Source organism: Vigna radiata, chromosome 7 (genome assembly GCF_000741045.1).
Source record: "Vigna radiata var. radiata cultivar VC1973A chromosome 7, Vradiata_ver6, whole genome shotgun sequence".
Classification (NCBI taxonomy): Eukaryota; Viridiplantae; Streptophyta; class Magnoliopsida; order Fabales; family Fabaceae; genus Vigna; species Vigna radiata.
Genome location: NC_028357.1, coordinates 16,875,912 through 16,896,692, shown reverse-complemented (window position 1 = coordinate 16,896,692; position 20,781 = coordinate 16,875,912). Strand labels below are relative to the sequence as shown.

The window sequence follows — 20,781 nt, the reverse complement described above, 5'->3', positions numbered from 1 at the left end:
TACTATTTATTTTTATGATTTGATATCTTTTTTGTGAACTTTTTTGTTTTATTGATACTATATATGTCTTTTGAGTGTTGAACTAATTGATCGAATAAAGTTCATATGATGACATTTATTATAGGTACAAAGTATAATTGTTTGAGGGTTCAATTAACCTCTCAAGTTGAGACTTGAAGTTTGAATGAGAGAAATGTAAGATAAATTTTTCTTTTTTGGATCTCTTATCATTCAGGTAACAAGTGACCACTCAAGCAAAAGAGTGACTAATTTTAGATAATTTCTAGAAGTTCTTAAGTGAGAAATTAAGAGATATTGAATGCTTAAACAATGAAAGTTAATGTTAATTATCTCTTCACTAAGAACAAAAAGCTTTAGTGGTAGCCTTGTTATTCAAACTATATCATATTTTTCAAGTGACATACTCACGGCTCAAGTGAACTCAAGTGAAAAAGAGATATAATTTTGTTATTCTCTAAAAAAAAATTACTCTAATTGAAAAAGTTTTGCTTAAACTTCACTCCTCTTTTAGTATTTTTATGTTTAATTTAATTATTTTCATATTAATCGGTTTGAATTGGAAGTTTTTTTTTTCAAGAGTTATTTAGATGTATCTTGAGTGAAATGAGATTATTGTACTAGTGCAGAAAAGATCTTTAACGTCACCCTTTAGACATTTGACCCTCAAATATCCAATGTAAAAAATGACCGGTAGCATTTTTCGTAAATAGAACAACTATTTAGACGTCGGCTATGAGGAGGTCCGACTTCTAAAGTTATTTAGATGTCTGTTGTGGGAGAACCGACTTCTAAAGTCTTAGCCCAAAAATTTAAAAATTCACTTTTTGACTTCATTTAGACGTCTGATCCCGCCACTCTGACTTCTAAAGTCATATAGACGTCTGTTTGTGGAGGGGACCTGATGTTTATAGACGTCTGTTATGGCGGGAACCGATTTCTAAAGTCTCGGCATAAAAATTTAGAAAGTCACTTTTTGACTCCATTTAGACGTCTGATCCCGCCACTCCGACTTCTAAAGTCATATATATGTTTGTTGTGGGAGGAACCGACGTCTATAGACATCAGTTACGGCAGGAATCGACTTCTAAAGTCTCAGCCTAGAAATTTAAAAGTCACTTTTTGACTCCATTTAGACGTCTGATCCCGCCACTCTGACTTCTAAAGCCATATAGACGTCTGTTGTGGGGGGAACTGACGTCTATAGACGTTTGTTATGGGGGGGAACCGACTTCTAAAGTCTCAGCCCAGAATTTAAAAAAGTCACTTTTTGACTCCATTTAGACGTCTGATCTCGCCACTCCGACTTCTAAAGTCATATAGACGTCAGTTCCCGACGTCTGTTCTAGGGGAACCGACGTCTATAGATGTCTGTTATGGAGGGAACCAACGTCTATAGATGTATGTTATGGAGGGAACCAACGTCTATAGATGTTTGTTATGGGGGTAACCGACTTCTAAATGTCTGCATTAAAACACTGCGAACGCGAGGCGACAGTTACATGCACTCACTTTTCATCATCTTCTTCGCATTTTCTCTCAACGGGCTACGTTTTTCAAGTTCGTTTTTTCACTTTTGCACCGTTTAAAATTAATTTTACTCCGATTACATTATTATTTGATGAATCTTTTATTTGAACCGATTAAAATGCATTTTCGTTGAGTTTTTGTGCAATTTTGCTCGTGTCCTTGGGCAGCGTTCTTGGGTGGCGATTTCTTGTGTTTTGCACTCCTCCAATTCCCTCTACTACATTATTAAAACCATTCAATACAAAAAAAAACGTATAATTTATTCTCTTCAACTAAAATATAAAGTTGTAAACTCGAATCACCATGAGTCAGGAGCAACTTGAGAGGCCTCAGGCAAAGAAATATCCAATCAAATATGGCGACGTTTTAGATGTCTGATCTATAGAGTTCGACGTCTATATCGGCGTTTATATAGACGTCTGATCTATATAGTCCGATGTCTATATAGACGTCTGACTTATAGAGTCTGACGTCCCATTAACGTTACCCATAAAGACGTCGGATCGGGATCTAACGTTAAAAGTCTAAAATAACAGACATCTAAAGTCCTTTGTGCATTAGTGTTGATTGTGAATATTAAGTTACAATGTCCAATGATACATTAAGTTATATTGATAAATGTATCGGATAATAATAATCTATAGATAATTTTATTAATCAAGGATAAAGGGATTTATATAAACAATAAAATATATATAATTTTTGTTGCATATATGGGATTTATACCAAAGTGGATAATTCTTCAAAACTATGTATTTATGATATGTTAATATTTAAATATGAACTTAATACTAGTCTTCCAAAAGTAATAATTTAATATATATGTTTTGTTGATTATGTGAATTGGCTTTGGTATGCTTGGTGTGTAATATGTTAACATGAATTTTAATGTTTGAAATGTTAATAGGCAGTTCACTCCTATTTTACTGTTTTGTCTATAAATCTTATTTGGTCTCATATGCTCAAACACACATAAAAGAAAAGATGCATCATTTACAAAAGCACACACAACCCATTCAAAATGTTCATGATTTTAACAAGTTACAATAATCAATACTACTTAATCAATTTAAAACTTATATATATCTCGATTTACAAATAAAGAATATCATTATATAAACAAACAAAAATTAATCTATTAAACTCATTTGTCACATTCATGTTGAAATCTATACGTACAAACTATAAAAATATAATAAAAGGGAAAAATTAAATAATAAAAACTTACTAAGAATTATTTTAGACTTATACTAAAATTAAGATTTTTTTTTTAATAAATAAGAGACCGTAAGTTTTATGATGAGAAGACTAATTATCTTAATAACATTGTATATTATTATTTTTAACTTTGATTTTCATACAAGTTAGTTAATACATCATATTTAGAATATGTTAAAAATTATATATATATATATATATATATATATATATATATATATATATATATATATATATATATAAAAGATTAAATAAATTCATTACTTTTAATAGGGTTAAATATGTTTTTAGTCCCTATATTTTGGGACAATTTTGGTTTTAGTTCCTCTTTAAAACTAAAGTATAATTTAGTCCTTCAACTTTAGAAAACTGGTTTTAATTCTTTTTACCAAATTTTTTTAACTTTGAAATTAGAGTTTTCTAAAGTTGAAGGACTAAATTGTACCTTAGTTTGAAAGAGAGACTAAAACCAAAATCGTTCCAAACTATAAGGACTAAAAACATATTTAACCCCTTTTAATATACGATGATAACAAGATAATAAATATATAATAAATAAATTATTAATCGAACTTAAATTGGACTGAAATAAATTTTTATTAAAATCATTATTATTAATTGGATATATAATTTTATTTTACTAAAAGTTAAATATATGAAAATTTATGCTTATTGATTACTAAATATTTCACTTTTTTATTCGATTTAAATTCTCTGATTAGCTCATCTAGAAACTCTTCATTAGTGTAAAGTAAGATTAATATATATTTATTTAGTTGTCTGTATGATTATCTGTCTTTTGGATTGTTTTGTTTTGTATGACATTGTCGCCTATAAATACCCACGCATTCCCGTATTTGAAAACTGAGAGCAACCCTTTGTTTTTTGCTCTAACAATCTAACTTGGAACACAGTTTGTTTTGTTCTCTGTCCTCTGTTTTGCAAAGCTTTTCTGGGAATCTCATTCTGCAGCCATGGCAAGTATGGAAATCGAAGCAACAAATGGTCACACATCTGCTCCTCACAGAAATACAGTGAGTTTCTCTCTCTCTCTCTCTCACCAATATATCATAAGATATATGCAAAAGAATTGTTGCAGTTTCATCACACTTTCAAAATCAAACACTACCAATTCTATCTCTGTTCTTCACCATATCTCACCATGTACTCTGTTTCATCTTTCCTTTCTGCAATTGCTTTTCCAATCTTCATCCTCCCTTTTACCTGTTTTGTATATATTTGATGTTGAAACTCTCGTATCGATTCATCGATTAAAAGATAACATCGATTAAAGATAAAACTAATAAATTTACATTATAGTTTATAAATTGAGTTAGTCTTCAACTCATTATTTGCAAAATCGGGTTTGTCTGACAAAAATCACAATTCTGTAAAACTGAGTTTTGTGATGACAAAACATTAAGGTGCCATTTTCTCTCCATGGCTTGCAAATGCCCCACACTTCTTTAGAGGTTGCTTATTTTGTTTACTAAGCATATAAGTGTTTTTGAAAATTTCCATTAACTAAAATTAACATCAACTTATAATATATATATTATAATTGTATTTCTTTATATTAAAGCCGAATTACACTTTTTCTTTTACTTCCTAAACTTTAATACAAAATTAAAATTTGTTTTTATCTTTTCAAAATTATGATTACATTAAATTTCTTTAATTTATCAAATACATTTTATATTAATACGTTAAAAATTTTAACGATATTAAATTACAAGAATTATATCTTTTTATTTTTAAAATTTAAAAATCAAAATATATCAATATTTTAAAAAGAAATAAAGTTTAATTTTATATTAAATTTCAGAATCGAAAAACATATATAATATTATAATTTTATTGTGGGTGTTCAGATGATGATAATGAACATTTTAAGTTTAGATATTTTGTGAATGATTTATGATTTATGTGAGAGAAAATTAGTATACGAGTGCATTTAATCTGTATCGTGTGAACTAGGGAAACTTTATGATGCTAGATGAAGTTGTTTTCCAAACACGCAGTTGAAAAAGTGCCATGATTTTGTTGTGTTTTGTTTTCTTTTTCTTTTTTGACCTCTGATCACCTGACATTGAGATTAAAAAAAGAGAGAGTATAATTAATTTAACTATTTCTTTTTTTTATTACCAGCTGAGTCATGCGTTTGTGTTCGATGGTCTTCCAGTTTAATTTTTAGTTTAATAAACAGGTTTTCGGACTTATAAAATTTATTGTATTTTTCATATTTTGTTGTCATTAAGATAATGTAAAGAAATTATAATAACTTTCTGATTACTTTATAATCTTAGAGTTGTATAGTTCATAGATATTTTTCACCCTTCCCTCTTTAAATATCTTTTAATGGGAAAACAATTATAATAAAATGATAAAATATCCTACTACAAATTCGCAGACTAGAGATGTCATAATGTTGGATTAAAACACTGTAACCTAAACCTTCTTTCTTGTTTTTAGGGAGAAAAATAATAATTTGATATGTATATAAATCTTTTATATTTATTTAATACTATTTTTATTTATTTTTTCTTTTTTGAAAAAATATAAAAATTTATAATTTTTTAATTATTTTACTTTTTACCATGTCTCAAATAAATGTAAAAATATATAGGAATAACATTACTCTTTTTATGAACAAAGATTTGAGTGCTAAAACACCACCTTATCACAATATTCCCACACAAAACTGTTGTCACTTTTGTTGTAACAATGACTATATAAAAAAAGAGATTGAAAAAAAAAATCCTTAAATAAGTCAAAGTCATACGTGTGCTCAAGCCTCAAAAGTCAAAATTGGCATACCCAAAACCAAACCGAAAATAGAATTATATATTAAAGATGGAGTGATTAGGTTGCTAATTTGAGTATGGTTTAAATGATACCCATTTTATTATCTACAAAAGTTAAACACAAACCATTGACTCTATAGTTTTTATAGTCATTTTATTGAAGAAGATATATATATATATATATATATATATATATATATATATATATATATATATATATATTCAAAATTTATAATAAATTGATCTAAATTATATATCAAATGAATATTTTTAATTTATAAATTGTTTTCAATAAACTACATATTCAGTTTTTGATATAAGGTATTTTTTTTCATTATTAATAATATTTTAAAGAATATTAAAATTTTAGTATATGTATAGAAATAAAGGAGAGTGGTAAGAGGTGTTTGAGAAAAAGAATTATCGTAACTAATTGTGAAAGTAGCGTGTGAAATACACATTTAATAAAGATATGAAGAATGTTTTAGTGTGAGGAAAAAATCCTCCAAAGTGTATATTTTAATTTATAATTTAATAGTATATATTTTTTAGCTTAAAATACGTAAAAACTGTTATGTTGTCCTTTAGTTTTTTTTGTTGAAATTATAGTATAAGAGGTCCTTTTTTTTAACACAGATCATGTTGATTTTGATCAATATTTAATTAATTTAAAAATAGAATAGTTTTGAACAGGAATATTTTTAAAAATAATTGAAAAGAGAGATTGAGAAAAAAATATAAAAAGGTTCATTTTACTAATTCTTACCTATACATGTCACACATGTTTCCATAATTCTTCGATGATAGAACGACAGCAAAAATTATACATGCAAATATTGGTGAGTAAAATTCTTTTTAGTACAAAATTTATTTGCTTTTATTAATGGATCAGTACTAATAAGAATAAAAAAAAAAAAATTGTAGCCATGTATTTATATATGTATGCATATAATTTTACAAAGCAACTTTTTTTATGAAGACTTTTGAAATTAAAATCATTTATCAAAAAATAATTTCAGTTAAAAGTTACTGTTGAATTTATTTTTTTTAAAAAAGTAAATTTATTTGTACTAGTATTTTGAAACAATTTTATTTAAATTATTTTTTAACAATAATTTTTTATTTAAATATATATTCCAAAAATAAAATTTTTAATTAATTTTATTTAAAAAATATCTAAGAATATCCATAAATATATGATTGAGAAAATAATAATCTACATATATGTCTTAATTGAGCCGCCTAACCTCTAAGTTTAAAATGTGAAATTCTTGGATAGTTTTATCTTTAGATAGGTTCAAAGGTGTAAAATTATTGTTCCTTATAGAACAATCTATTTATAAAAGGCAGCAAAACATTCAACATTCTTTATGTTGAATCATAGTCCCCATAACATTTTTTTTTCTTCACACTTTCTTGCATTTACTCTTAGCACATAGACCCTTGTTTGAGTGAATTTATGCCATTACAGTATATGAAGGTTGAAAATAGAAGGTGATTTAATTTGTTGTTTGTTGATAAAATAGGAAAAATCAGAGAGAGAGAAGAAAATTGAGGATTGGCTTCCAATCACTTCTAAAAGGAATGGAAAATGGTGGTATTCAGCTTTCCACAATGTCACTGCCATGGTTGGAGCTGGTGTTCTGGGTCTTCCTTATGCCATGTCTGAGCTTGGATGGTATCTTTCAAACCCTAATTGCTTTGCACCTTTAGTAATTAAATTCATTATCACTTAGTAACAAAATTCCTTTAAGATTGAAGGGAGTCTAACTTAGACTGTTGATGATTGAATATTACGTGTGAATTGTTATAAACTCATTTGTTAACTTGGGTGAATTGTTATAAATTCTGAGACATAGATTTAACTTATTATGATGAAAGTGAGCCTCTGAACAGAGTGCAGAACAAAGAACCAATTTTGTAGATTGTGTTTGTTGATTTGAGAATCACAATGTTGTATCTTGTTACACAGGGGTCCCGGTGTGGCGATACTTATACTCTCATGGATCATCACCTTGTACACATTATGGCAAATGGTTGAGATGCATGAAATGGTTCCAGGGAAAAGGTTTGACAGGTACCATGAACTGGGTCAGTATGCATTCGGCGAAAAGCTTGGCCTCTACATTGTGGTGCCTCAACAGCTTGTGGTTGAAATTGGGGTTAACATTGTGTACATGGTCACTGGAGGAACATCATTGCAGAAGTTCCATGACACTGTGTGTTCAGACTGCAAAAAGATCAAATTAACCTTTTTTATTATGATCTTTGCCTCTGTTCACTTTGTCCTATCCCATCTCCCTGATTTCAACTCCATTACTGGTGTATCCTTGGCAGCTGCAGTCATGTCCTTAAGGTACATCAAACTAACCATATTCTTTTCATTATGGACACAAATTTATTGGTTACATTTTAATAGTCATGAGACTATTACTCATCTTTGAGAACTGTGAACCAGTTTAGTTCTGTTTGTGGAATGAGAACAAAAGTGAAATACTAATGATCATGATGATTTGGTCTTCATTTTTTGCATTTTTGTGCAGTTACTCTACAATTGCTTGGGCAGCTAGTTTAGACAAGGGTGTTCAAGAAAATGTACAATATGGTTACAAAGCTCAGAGTACTGCAGGGACAGTGTTTAACTTCTTTAATGCTCTTGGCACTGTGGCTTTTGCCTATGCTGGGCACAATGTGGTGTTGGAAATCCAAGCCACAATTCCATCCACACCTGAGAAACCATCCAAGGTTCCTATGTGGAGAGGAGTGGTTGTTGCCTACATAATTGTGGCTGTATGTTACTTCCCAGTGGCTCTTATTGGCTACTGGATGTTTGGCAATGAGGTTGATTCTGACATCCTCATCTCTTTGGAGAAACCAGCATGGCTCATTGCAATGGCTAACTTGTTTGTTGTTATTCATGTTATTGGTAGCTATCAGGTAAAGTACAATTTTTATCATGTTTCATGTTGTCAGAAATATTTTTACTGGAATAGGCTAAGGAAATTGACCACTTTTGATGTATGAGTTCTCAAGAGATCATTGCACCACTTCCTGGGTTTCTCTTTTCTAGAATGTCACTGAACTTTCTCATTTCAGCTCATGCTTTGGATTTCTAAATGTCTCTAATTCAAATATGATATGAGTTTTACTACAGAGTTCAACTACAATAAAATATATTTGTCTCATCTATTTACCTCAATACATTTTTCGTGTCCCTAACTTGACCCAAACTTAAATTTACAAGTTACACAAAGATTGAAAGTGATCATAAGAAAAAATTCCAATGATTTTTCCTCTTTCTGGTTGATTCTAAAGAAACTAAAACTACCCAGATTGCTAAATTTGTGACTGTTGTTGTAGATTTATGCAATGCCCGTGTTTGACATGATTGAGACTGTGATGGTGAAGAAGTTGAATTTTGAACCAAGCACAATACTTCGTTTTGTCGTAAGGAATGTATATGTGGGTAAGTAATGTACATGTCCTTAATATCCACTTATGGATTTCATTTGGTTATGTGCATTGATATTAATATATCCTCTTTTCATTTTTTGTTTCAGCATTCACAATGTTCATTGCTATTACCTTTCCATTTTTCGATGGTCTCCTAGGATTTTTTGGAGGGTTTGCTTTTGCTCCAACAACATACTTTGTAAGCCATGAATCATTATATATCTCAATTCATTAATTCTCTGAGAATAAATTACTTTATTTCAATAGAGAACTTATGAATATTCTTTTTCTTATTAGTTTCTACATAATTGAAGTTTTACTTTATGTATAAATTAGTTTTAACTTTATAAATCTTATTATTTTCACCATTTTATGGAAGATTTATTCAAATACATAACTATTTTTTTACGAGATTACTATAATTGTGTTTAACTGTTTAGTTTTCTTTATTGTAGCTCCCATGTATCATGTGGCTTGTAATCCACAAACCAAGGAGATTCAGCTTGTCTTGGTTCGCTAACTGGGTATATTTGAAATAACTTTTGTTTCATATATTCTCCTTTAAAAAATAATTTCAATTTAAGCCAAGATTAATCTTGCTCCTATTGTTACAGATCTGCATTTTTCTTGGCCTGTGCTTGATGATATTATCACCAATTGGAGGATTGAGGACAATTATAATCAAAGCCAAGACCTACGAATTTTACTCTTGAAAACTTTCCCCTCTTGACTTGGTCATGGAAAGGTATCAGGGGAACCTAGATTTTCTGGGAGTTTTTATATTGTCCCTTTAATGATTTTCAAAATACTGATCTTGGAATGTAAAAAAAAAAAGTTCTTATAGATTTTAAAGTATAAAAAATCAATGTTTATTAATGTATTTTAAAGATTCAACAGAGAAATAACAGTAAAACCTCAAGAGATAATCCAAATTTGTTAGCATATTAATAAGACAAGTGAAGAATTATTATCTCGGTAACTGTTAGCAAACAGTTGCTTGTATAGACAGTATTGCTTGTTGATGGTGGAAGAGGGAATTTTCTCCATGGAATTAATCAAATGATAGTGAAATTTCTAAATGTTTTTTCCTTTGTAATCTTCATTATAGCAATGCATATCATTTTTGTATTTGCTCTCAATTATATAGTTATGGATAATGTAATTCAAAATATGATTATTTCAAATTATGTAACCTAAATTATAATTATGGATTACATATTTTAGCATCTCATATGACAATTCTAAATTCCAATTTAGACAATTAAAGAAGAACTTGTGAAGTTGAAGAAGAAAAATCCTAATAGCCCTATGTTTATTTTTTATTATAAGTTATTTTGAATATAAAATAAGTGAATAAATGAAATGAGATAATGTAAATGACTCACCACTATATTTTGAAAAATGATCTTTGGTAGAAAGTGAGAATGAGATTAAGGGTTTCCAAATATAAAAATTAAAGATTGAAAAAAATAGGAATTTATAAGCTGAAATTTCACGTGTAGTAGCAATTAAAAAACATAATGAACTAGTGAAATAAATTGTTTCACAAATAATACTGGTTTGCTCAGTTAAATTTTGAGTTGGGAAAAAAGTGGTAAAGGTTATTTATTAGTGTAAATTCGTCATATTACAATTATAACAAATATATAACATTGAAGGAATGAAAAGGAAAACTATAAGTCTCTTTATCATCTGTTTTGATGAGATAAATAAATATTAGATTTCTTTTCTTGATAAAAGAATTAGTTTAACTCTATATTTTGATGACAAAACAATGTATGGTTTAGGATTTTGAATGAATGTCAAAGAAGATGGAACAACCAGAATCCAGCAGCCGGAGTTAATACGTTGCAGGCGGCAAAGCGGCGATACTCAAACTCTAAGAGAAATGTTAAGAAAATGGTCGATATGCAACTAAAATATTTTGTAATTGTGTATTTTATAATTTTATTAAATATCCAAATAAAATATTTAATAATTTTATTAAATATCCAACTAAAATATTTAAGACTTTTATAATTTTCAAAAAATTAAACTAAAATTTTATAATTTATTAAAGGGGTTTGTTAATGTGACTTTTCATTTAGTAATTTTAAAATTTAATTTAAATAAAAAATAAAAAAGATAGTTATTCATTAATTTTTTTTAAAATAAAAAATAAAAAGAAAGGTAGTTATTTTCCACTACTAAAGGAATATTTTTAATTATAATATTTTTAAAGGTAGTTGATTTTTAATTCAGACGAATTTTATAAATCCATACGAGTTCTATAAATGCAGATGGGTTCTATAAAACCGAAAGGGTTTTATAAACCCACAGATACTTTTTTTTAATCCAGACGAATTTTATAAATCCATACGAGTTCTATAAATGCAGATGGGTTCTATAAAACCGAAAGGATTTTATAAACCCACAGATACTTTAAGTTGGAAAATAGGTTGTCTATGGATGTGATCCACCCATTTTTGAAAAACAACGTAACTATAAAAATTATATCTATTTAAAAATATTATAATTAAAAATATTTGTTAAGTAGTGAAAAATAACTATCTTTGTTTTTATTTTTTATTTTAAAAAACAATTAATGAATAACTACCTTTTTTATTTTTTATTTAATTTAAATTTTAAAATTACTAAAGTATCCTTATATTTAAAATATGTTTTTCTTTAAATAAGGATATTTTTGTAACCTAAAATTTGATACTTTGCTAAAATGTATCAAATAAAATTAGCAAACCCCTTTATTAAATATTTAACTAAAATATTTAAAAATAATAAAATAATATATATGAGTAACTAACTAATACCTATTTATAACTTAAATTTTAGAAGATAAAGGACTAACATATAATTAAAAAAACGAAAATAATTTTACTGATTTTTAAAATTTATAATTATTTTAACTATGTGATTCAACAAATAAAAAGATACTATAAATAATTATTATGAAAGGAAGAGTGTGAAATTAAAGTAGGAAAAACCCATTAATAATATATAACTAACTACAAACTAACACAAACATTTAAGACATTATAAATACTAAAATTACATATAAATTGGATGAATGAGTTGGTAGGTATATCATGCATTTCACATTGCAAATAATTTTCTTAAAAGCAAAGGTGGGCTTCTCCTTGCACCACCACATCCTTCTCCCTGCACCTCCACATTCCTAACTTACCCTTGAGAGACATTTAAAGTTGGTGGTTAAAAACTTTTACTTTCTACCAATATATAAACATGCACCTCACCCACACAGCCTCCGTTACGAATATGGGCATTAATCCCTGTTTCCGCCTGCAACCATCTTTATTTTATTTTGTTTTTTTAAACAGTTTTTATTCTATATAAAAAAATTACAAAAATAAATCTAACAAAATAATATATTTTAAATATAATTTTAATAAATCTAAAACAAATAAAATAATAAACCAAAAAAATAATACACAACCGAAAGCCAAAAAAAAATAAAATATCATGGAGGATAACATCCACTCATAGATGTTCACAGCCAAACGATGGTTTCACTCGGCACAACAGAGAACTCATTGCTTGATTTCATATTAAGCTTAGATTTTATTTTCTCTCATTTGTAAAGAGATTGAAATTTTGCATAACAATAGAGACTCAACATTATGATAAAAAAGTAAAATTATCTTAAAAATGAATCTAAAATTAGAATATTCATCCTTGTGAACTTCCATAAATTATTAAAACAAAATCCATAAATTAACATCATGAAATTAATGGAAATGGGGTTTATACATTTTTGTTACAATGGTGGAGAACAGTCCACCAGTACTGCAAAGGAAGAAGAAAAGAGGAAATAAAGAAAAAAAATGCAGAAAGAACTTCATATATTAAGTTACTTAAGAATATTTAATTCATTTAGGGATGTTTCCCAAAAATTCAAAGTTAAAAAAAAAAAAAAAAAAAAAAACTAGAAACCAACCTTCTTGATTACTTTTCATTTCCGGTCAAATAGAGGGGTAGTAAATTGAATTTTGTCTTTATTAAAGACCCGTGGAATCCAAGAGGGTAGAAATTTATCTCAAATACATTAAGTATATAATAAGGTAGTTCTACTTTTATTAAACAGGGTTTAGTCTCTACTAATAATATATAGGTTGTTTTAATAATATATAGGTTGTTTTGTTAAAATATAGTGTTAGGGTTTGATTAAAAAGAAAGTATAAAAGCATTAGTTTGAGTAGAAATTTAATTATGTTCAAATGTTATGCAGATAGTGGAGTCTAACTATGACCCACATGAATTTTAATTTTCAATGGATAAAAGTCTAATTGAATATAATGTTAGATGGATGCGAAAAACTAAAATTGAGTGTTATCTTAATTGTGGATGGAAAGAGTTTTATTGTGATAATGGATTAAAGATAGGAATTGTTATCCACTTGGCTATTAATAAAGAATTTAGTCATATTACTAATGCTATGAAAATTTAGTATAGATGTTAGATTTGAGATTTTTTTTTATCATGATAGAGAAATATTTGTTTTATGAGGTCATCATCTTCATTTTTCTACAATCTAGAACATTTAAATATTAGTTTTAATGACATTATATTTTGTTATATATAATTTGTATTCCGTGCTTATACTTACATATTCTTAAACTTGACCGATTATAACATCCCAAAAATTCTAGGACATCACGAATTTATAAAAATTGAGTAAATTTTAAAACTTTATCATAGCATGAAAGTTTATTTTTCAAAAATCTTAACCTTTTAACATACATAATTTATTTAAAACAAAATAGTTTTAAAAATCTTGTCCAATTACATCATTCCAAAAGTAATTAAAATGATTAAAGAAATAAAAACTACAAATACTTTGTTTCAAAAGACTATACCAAAAGAACTTTTTAAAGAAACTCGAATTTTTTCCTGTCATCTGACAAATTTATCTTGCTTCTGAAACATCTGCAATATCATCTGCTCACGTATAACACATTATACGATCACCACCGATAATTTCATTCACAAACACAAACATGTATGTGCCGATAAAACAATCATAACAACAAGATACATAAATACTGATTATATCAACTATAATCAAACACACAACAAGATACATACCTTCTAATTATATCAACCATAATCAAACACAATATAAGATACATACATTCTGATTATATCAACCATAACCAAACACACAACAAGATACATGCCTTTTGATTATATCAATCATAATCAAACACATAATAAGATACATACCTTCTGATTATATCAACCATAATCAAACACCCAATACATGGAAGTAATAACAATAGGATTCCTAATCCTCTAACATAAACAATTCAATCATACTGAATTACACGATCCTCAATCCCTAATCCTTGAACTTCAATCATCGATCCTTGATCTCTAACCCTTGAGGTCATCAGCAACATCTCACACATAGACCCTTGGTTTATCCACTCAAAAACGACTTTCTATATCGATTCCAAAACCGGTATAGATATAGGCAATATATAAAAAGTTTTTGCTTTCTATATCAATTCCACAACTATTATAGAAATTGATATTATTTATATTGATTAAGGCCACAATCAGTATAAAAAGTTTAAATTTCTATAGGTCGGCATCATCTGTCGCAATGATGCTTCAATGATGGTGAACCATGATAGGGCATGCTAGCGACGAACCAATAGTTCACCTGTACTTCACCACCTAAACAACAACAACAATTTGAAAAGTGGAAGTTGCGCACACATACTGCAAAACCAGATCGATAATCACTATAAATCCATGCATCATCGACCCACGATGAAATAACTAAAATTTTTTTGACAAAGAAAGACTTGATACTTGAGATGAGAACAAAGTGTAGTGGAAAATTCTACACAAATGAAAAATATAATTAGAATAGTTAATGCAAAAAAAAAAAAAAGAATAGCTTGAATGAGAGAAAACAAAGCAAATAATGTTATTCACTTGTAGGATTGCAAAAAATTACATAAAGAACAAAGAGAAGTTATCTTTATAAAGACAGAAAAAGGGGAAAACATAAAAAAGTTGAAAACCATGCTTGAGGGAGAAGAGAAAACCACTTTGCTCTTTCTTTTCTCCACCTACAAATCTAAAACAAGAATAGGAAAGGGTTTCAGCACCGATTATTTTGGATATTATACTTCAATTAACAACCGATGCCTAATTTTCCATTTTGGTTCTTCTAGAATTGCAACATAAATCCATAATGGAAAATAGAAATAAAATGGGGGATTAGGTCGTGCTTCAACAGTGAATGATGTTTGACAGTGGTGGATTCTTCACGTTCAAAAGTGCATCAGTGGTTCACCTTCACAATGCAAGAATGATTGATGTTCGATAAAGAAGCAAAGTGAATTAACAAATGAAACAAAAAAAAAATAGTTCTTCGCGTACCCAATAGTTCAAGAATTAAATGCAACGGTACCTTGTTTATAGAGGCTTCGTGTTCGAACAATGAATGGCATGGATGCTTCAAAGTGCTTCTTGTTTGTAGGGATCAATGTGACCTTCACTTTCATTGATTGATTATGAATGAAATGAAAAGAGGGAGACGAAGGAGATGAATCAGTGATATGACCTACACTTTCCAAATAAGAGATTGAAAATGGAGGAGAAGATGTGAAGATGGGTTTCGTGTTCTTTAGTAGAGAATGAAAATGGAGGGAATGATGAGTTTCATCGAGGAGCATCAAATGGTGGGAGAAGTAACTTTGTTGAAATTTTAACCCTAGTATGAGAGTAGGCTTAGATTCTATTAATAATCGAAGCCTATTATGAAATAGGCTTTGATTATTAGTAGAATCGAAGTCTATTCGTGTATTTCAGAAAAAAAATAAAAAAAATGGCATTTTGGAAATTTGTGGCATCTTTTCGACTTTAGTTTTGTGGCAACCAAAGCATGTCTAGGAAAAAGACTTTGATTGTTAGTAAAACCAAAGCATATTCCTCTTCTTAAAAAAATATAAAAGTAAAAATTGTATTTGTGGAACTCCATCTTAAACATAATATAAATTTAGTTATTCTTATCTTGGTTAGCCTATTGTAATATTCAAAAGTTATTGTAACCTATGAATATTTTAAAGCTATTGTAGCCTATGCATATTTTGTTTTGTTATTATTATTATTATATTTGCTCATTCTTTGATTTCTATTTGTGGTTATGATATTACTATGATCATGATTGATAAGTGGGTAGGTAGCCTATAGTGTTTCTGAAAATTTATACACTTTATATCCTTTGTAAATTTAAAACTTATACCCTTTTACATACTTTTTTGTTTTAATTTTAAGTATCACTAGTGCAAAAACGCTGTTTAGCGTTGGTTATTTTGGAATTTTAACGTCTAATTCCCAACCGACGTCAATACCGGTGACGTTAATGGGACGTCGAACATCGATATAACAGACGTCAGTTAGTGCCATGTCCGACGGCTAAAGGCAATATATAGACGTCGGATCAAGCAATAACCGACGTCTAAGAGCACATAAAGACTTTGAACATGTAACTAACCGACGTCTAATTTCACTATAGATGTCGGTGTTTGCATTAACTGACGTCTAATATAGACATTGTGTTTTAGTGCAGTTTTGTTCATGTCTTTGGATAGCCCAGTAGCACATTCTTTCTTTGCCAGTTTCCCCCGAAAAAAAGTTTGGTCTTTTGAATTTCTCATGGCATTTCAACCCAAAACCGAACCTGGGTCTTTGCTTAGTTTCATTTTCAACCGCAAGAGGGAAAAATTACGGTGAAACGATAACTAGCCAACGACCCAGTGTCGTTTTTTGGGTCGAAAGGCCACGAGAAATTCAAAAGACGCCGCTTTTTCTGGGAGGCAGCTAGCAAAGGAAGAATGTGGTACTACGTTACCCCAAGAGAGGAACAAAACTGCACTAAAACACAACACAAGGAAAACAAATTTTAATCAGTTGAACCAGAAGACTAATATAATCTGTCTAAACAAAGTTTAGACGGTTGAAATAAGAAAACACGCACCTGGAATGCAAAGCCGCAAGAGAGAAAAAGGAGAGGAGGAAGACGATGATGTTATCAGAAGCTGGAATGCAATGGCGCAAGAGAGAAAAAGCAGAGGAGGAAGACGATTAAATGAAGCGAAATTATGAGTCCGCGAGGCCAAACTGCAATGCCGCGAAACTCCTCCGAGTTTGTGGTTTATTTAACATGAAATGGGGCGTCGGTTGATTCAGAAGCCGACGTCTATAGTCAGCTAGACGTCGGTTCTCTCACTAATATGACGTCAAAGATAACTTTTAATCTGCCTTTTGCAGGCACATTAGACGTCGGACACAAGGGTCACCGACGTCTAAGGCGCTTATTGGATTGACGTTTCATTTCCTGTCAGGGAAGTAGACGACGGTTGTCCTGGGGCTCAGACGTCTATAACATTTTAGACGTCGGTGTCCTGATCCTAGACGTCGAAATGCCTGCGAGTTTGGTAAATGCATTAATTACAGGCACATAGACGTCGCACTCCCAGATGTCCGACGTCTATGTTGCAGAAATTGACTGTCTTCCCGCCTTCCGGACAGGCCCATTGACGTCATGTTAAGGAGCACCGACGTCTATCACATTATAGAAGTCGGTTTTTGACTACGTAACGTCTAATCTTATGGGAATCAGGTGAAGAGTATTAATTGCAGCCAGGTAGACGTCAGTCCCCCATCACAACCGACGTCTACTATAAAATAGACGTCGTTTGCTCTATAAACTGATGTTGTGTTTACCAACTTATTTACGGTAATGCCACCGTCCGCTAATATACGTCGGGCTTCCCTCCAACCGACGTCTTATAGATGACGTTAAACAACGTTTTTGTATTAGTGTATCCTGATTATGACATTATACATATTCACCTCAGGAGTTTATAAATAATTTATATGTTTTAACACATTTAAAACAAAAAAATTTCATTACCGGTTATCAATATCTTTTACTCTTGTACACTGCATGCATTATTCTAGGACTTTTTTCATTACATATTTTATCATAACATTTGTGGAGCTTTCTTTCTATATTCATTCTCAAATATATATACACTTTGCAGCAGTTTCAACAAAAAGAATATTATTTGATAATGACATGTTAAAAATAGAAAGGTTAAATATATGTTTTAGTCCTCATATTTGTTTCTCATTCTCAATTAGGTCCTCATGTTTTTTTTTGTCCCAATTGCATCATAATATTTGTAATTTGAGGCAATTAAGCCCTTTCCGTTTTTTTGTCCCAATTGCATTCTAATATTTGTAAATTTGAGACAATTAAGCCCTCTCAATTGGCCTACGACGTTAGTTCCAGTTAACAGAGAGGGCTTAATTGTATCAAATTTACAAATATTAGGATGCAATTGAGACAAAAAAAACATGAGGACCTAATTGAGAATGGGGAACAAATATGAAGACTAAAACATATATTTAACCAAATAGAAATGCAAGATTGATAAATTTTAATCAGAAACATTAATCAGAAACAGAGTTTTGTTGTGAGCTTCTACACATCCTTAATTATGATTAGAAAATATTAGCAAACGCATAATGAAAGTGTTGTGGGAGAAATGGAAAAGTAAGAAAGAAATTTCAGCATTTAGGGTGAATGGCAAACCAAGCTTGAATGAAAGAGAGAACTAGGGCACAAAGGGCAGCAAGAAAACCAATGTATTCCTTCTTATAATGGTTTTCAATTTGTCTTCTAACAATTGAATAGATCCCACAGTTGGCACCGAGTCAGTGCTTATGGTGTTGAAGAGCTTCGCCACTTCCTCATCCCAAGTTCATTGCACAGAACCTCTGCTAATCTCAGCTCCTTCACATCCTCAGGAGATGATCAATAAGCGAGTCCATGAAAGCCACAAAGGAACTGATCTCGAAGTTGTTCTCAAAATCTGGACACATCTCATACGCTACCAGGTTGTGAAAAGTAGGAGCTGTTGTGTCATCAACTATGATCTCTGGCAGTGTCAGTTCAGCACGCAACCACATCCAGCGATAACGGAAGGAGATGCCTCTCAGCTTCCGTGACTTTTCTACCTTCACTTTAATCCCTGCTGCTCTCAGTTCCTATGCTCCTGTATGTTGTGTGGGAGTCCGTTGCTATGTAATGTTTGGAGCCACAAACCACACTTTTGTGAAGCTTATCGAGAAGATGAAAAGGTAAGTCCTTGCCTTGTGCATAATAATAAAGGGTCGTTTCATTTACGTAAACGCTTGCAAAACCATATTCATCCATTGCTCTAAAAACAAACCATGTTCAAAGTATAATCATAATGGCTGAATTTTGGTGATATATAAACTAATTCTTATGACATATCAACTTGCAATAGATTTGTCATCGTGTTTAGAACTAAAGTATTTATTTACACCTTTTAACAAGATACGAAATACAATATTTATATATACATGTCTCCTTCTTCGTTATTACACTTGGTCTTGCCTTTGTCTTCAACGGGTGATAAATGATGGCTCTTAAGAAACTTGTTCATGCTTTTTACCAGTGTGTCATCATTCTGGTGGCCTGACAAGAGTTTAAGCACTTCATAGGGAAGCTGATTCTCTAACAAAAGCACATCTTGGCACACAAGAACCCGTTGGTCAACCTTAAGATTCATTTCTTTTCGATCCTCGAGGTTTGCCTTCTCCAAGATTTGTAGCAGAGAGCAACCATCCACAAATAGCGTCCACGACAGCTTTTCATCATCACCATCGAAGTCTCTAATGACATCCTCAGCAAACTGTTCTTTCAAATGTTTGATATTTGATGCAATCTTTTGGTACAGAGTTGGACCATCTTGTTTGGTGCGTTGAAGGTACTTTGCTGTCCACATAAGCTTGTATTTTTCTCCCAGCTCCAGCTTCCGTTTACCATGATCGATTGGACCAATTGAAACTAACCTGGGTAAGTAATGGTTCTTCGAGTGCTCTCGATCTCGGAGATAACTTGCTACCTTTTGTATCTTTGGGACTGTATTTTGTGGTGTTTCCTTTGCCTTTTCTAGTTGAGTAAATTTCTCTCTGAGGTATGCTGTCTCACTCATGTTGTGCAATAATGCTAATGTTGACAAGTGAAGTTCAGGGTTCATGAACTCACTTCATGTTATTGCAGTTTAAATAGTCAGAAAATATGAGTGTAAGAATCACTGAACTTGAATTTCACGTGAAGGTTTACGGAAAAGATTCCATTTAAACTTAGTCAAATCTATGTAATAATGCTTTAAATCCAAAAATTTCATTATATATGTTTTCAGTTTTCTCATATCCATTATCATCAGATTCACTTGTATTTCTAAAGTAATTATAAATTCAAAAGTTAAGGAATGTACAAATTGAATTATCAAAATTATGGTTACTAGGGAGTGCGTAGAATTTAAAATGCAAAAGAGAGAAAAAAAAATCTATTTTAATATGCTGATAAATTTATTTTAAAAATAATAGGACATTATACATTATACATATACATGTTGAAAAGTTTATAAAAATTCTAAATAATATGATAAATATTGAATTGTTGTTGTGTGAATCTAAATTAAAATCATATATACATTATCAAAATAGAAAACTATAAATTATTATCATTATAAAAATATTACTGTTTTATAGATTAGACATGATTTTATAAATAACTATATTGGTAAAATATTTTAGATATCAAATAATACATATCCTAGATACTTAATTCAAATTATGGGTCATATATATTTCTCATTTTTGCTTTTTCCTCAAACTTGAATTTGAT

The 20,781-nt window shown here is 30.0% G+C and overlaps 2 protein-coding genes across 2 annotated transcripts; one reads left to right on the top strand and one right to left on the bottom strand.

Moving 5' to 3' along the window:
* Positions 1-3,638: 3,638 nt before the first annotated feature.
* Positions 3,639-10,237, top strand: LOC106767644 (lysine histidine transporter 1). Its single transcript, XM_014652576.2, has 8 exons — positions 3,639-3,800; positions 7,097-7,248; positions 7,543-7,926; positions 8,114-8,507; positions 8,931-9,036; positions 9,131-9,222; positions 9,479-9,547; positions 9,638-10,237. Exons 1-8 carry the CDS (start codon positions 3,741-3,743, stop codon positions 9,734-9,736), a joined length of 1,356 nt encoding a protein of 451 aa, XP_014508062.1. The 5' UTR covers positions 3,639-3,740; the 3' UTR covers positions 9,737-10,237.
* An 8,849-nt stretch (positions 10,238-19,086) lies between these two features.
* Positions 19,087-20,083, bottom strand: LOC111241953. Its single transcript, XM_022782735.1, has 2 exons — positions 19,449-20,083; positions 19,087-19,282 (listed from the first exon to the last, which is right to left on the bottom strand). Exons 1-2 carry the CDS (start codon positions 20,081-20,083, stop codon positions 19,087-19,089), a joined length of 831 nt encoding a protein of 276 aa, XP_022638456.1.
* Positions 20,084-20,781: the final 698 nt, after the last annotated feature.

Coding starts and splice junctions, on each gene's coding strand:
- LOC106767644 (XM_014652576.2), top strand. CDS start 3,741: ATGGCAAGTATGGAAATCGAAGCAACAAATGGTCACACATCTGCTCCT. Junction 9,223..9,478: donor TTGCTCCAACAACATACTTT/GTAAGCCATGAA, acceptor TCTTTATTGTAG/CTCCCATGTATCATGTGGCT. Junction 9,548..9,637: donor TGTCTTGGTTCGCTAACTGG/GTATATTTGAAA, acceptor CTATTGTTACAG/ATCTGCATTTTTCTTGGCCT.
- LOC111241953 (XM_022782735.1), bottom strand. CDS start 20,083: ATGAGTGAGACAGCATACCTCAGAGAGAAATTTACTCAACTAGAAAAG. Junction 19,283..19,448: donor AATAACGAAGAAGGAGACAT/GTATATATAAAT, acceptor GTTTGTTTTTAG/AGCAATGGATGAATATGGTT.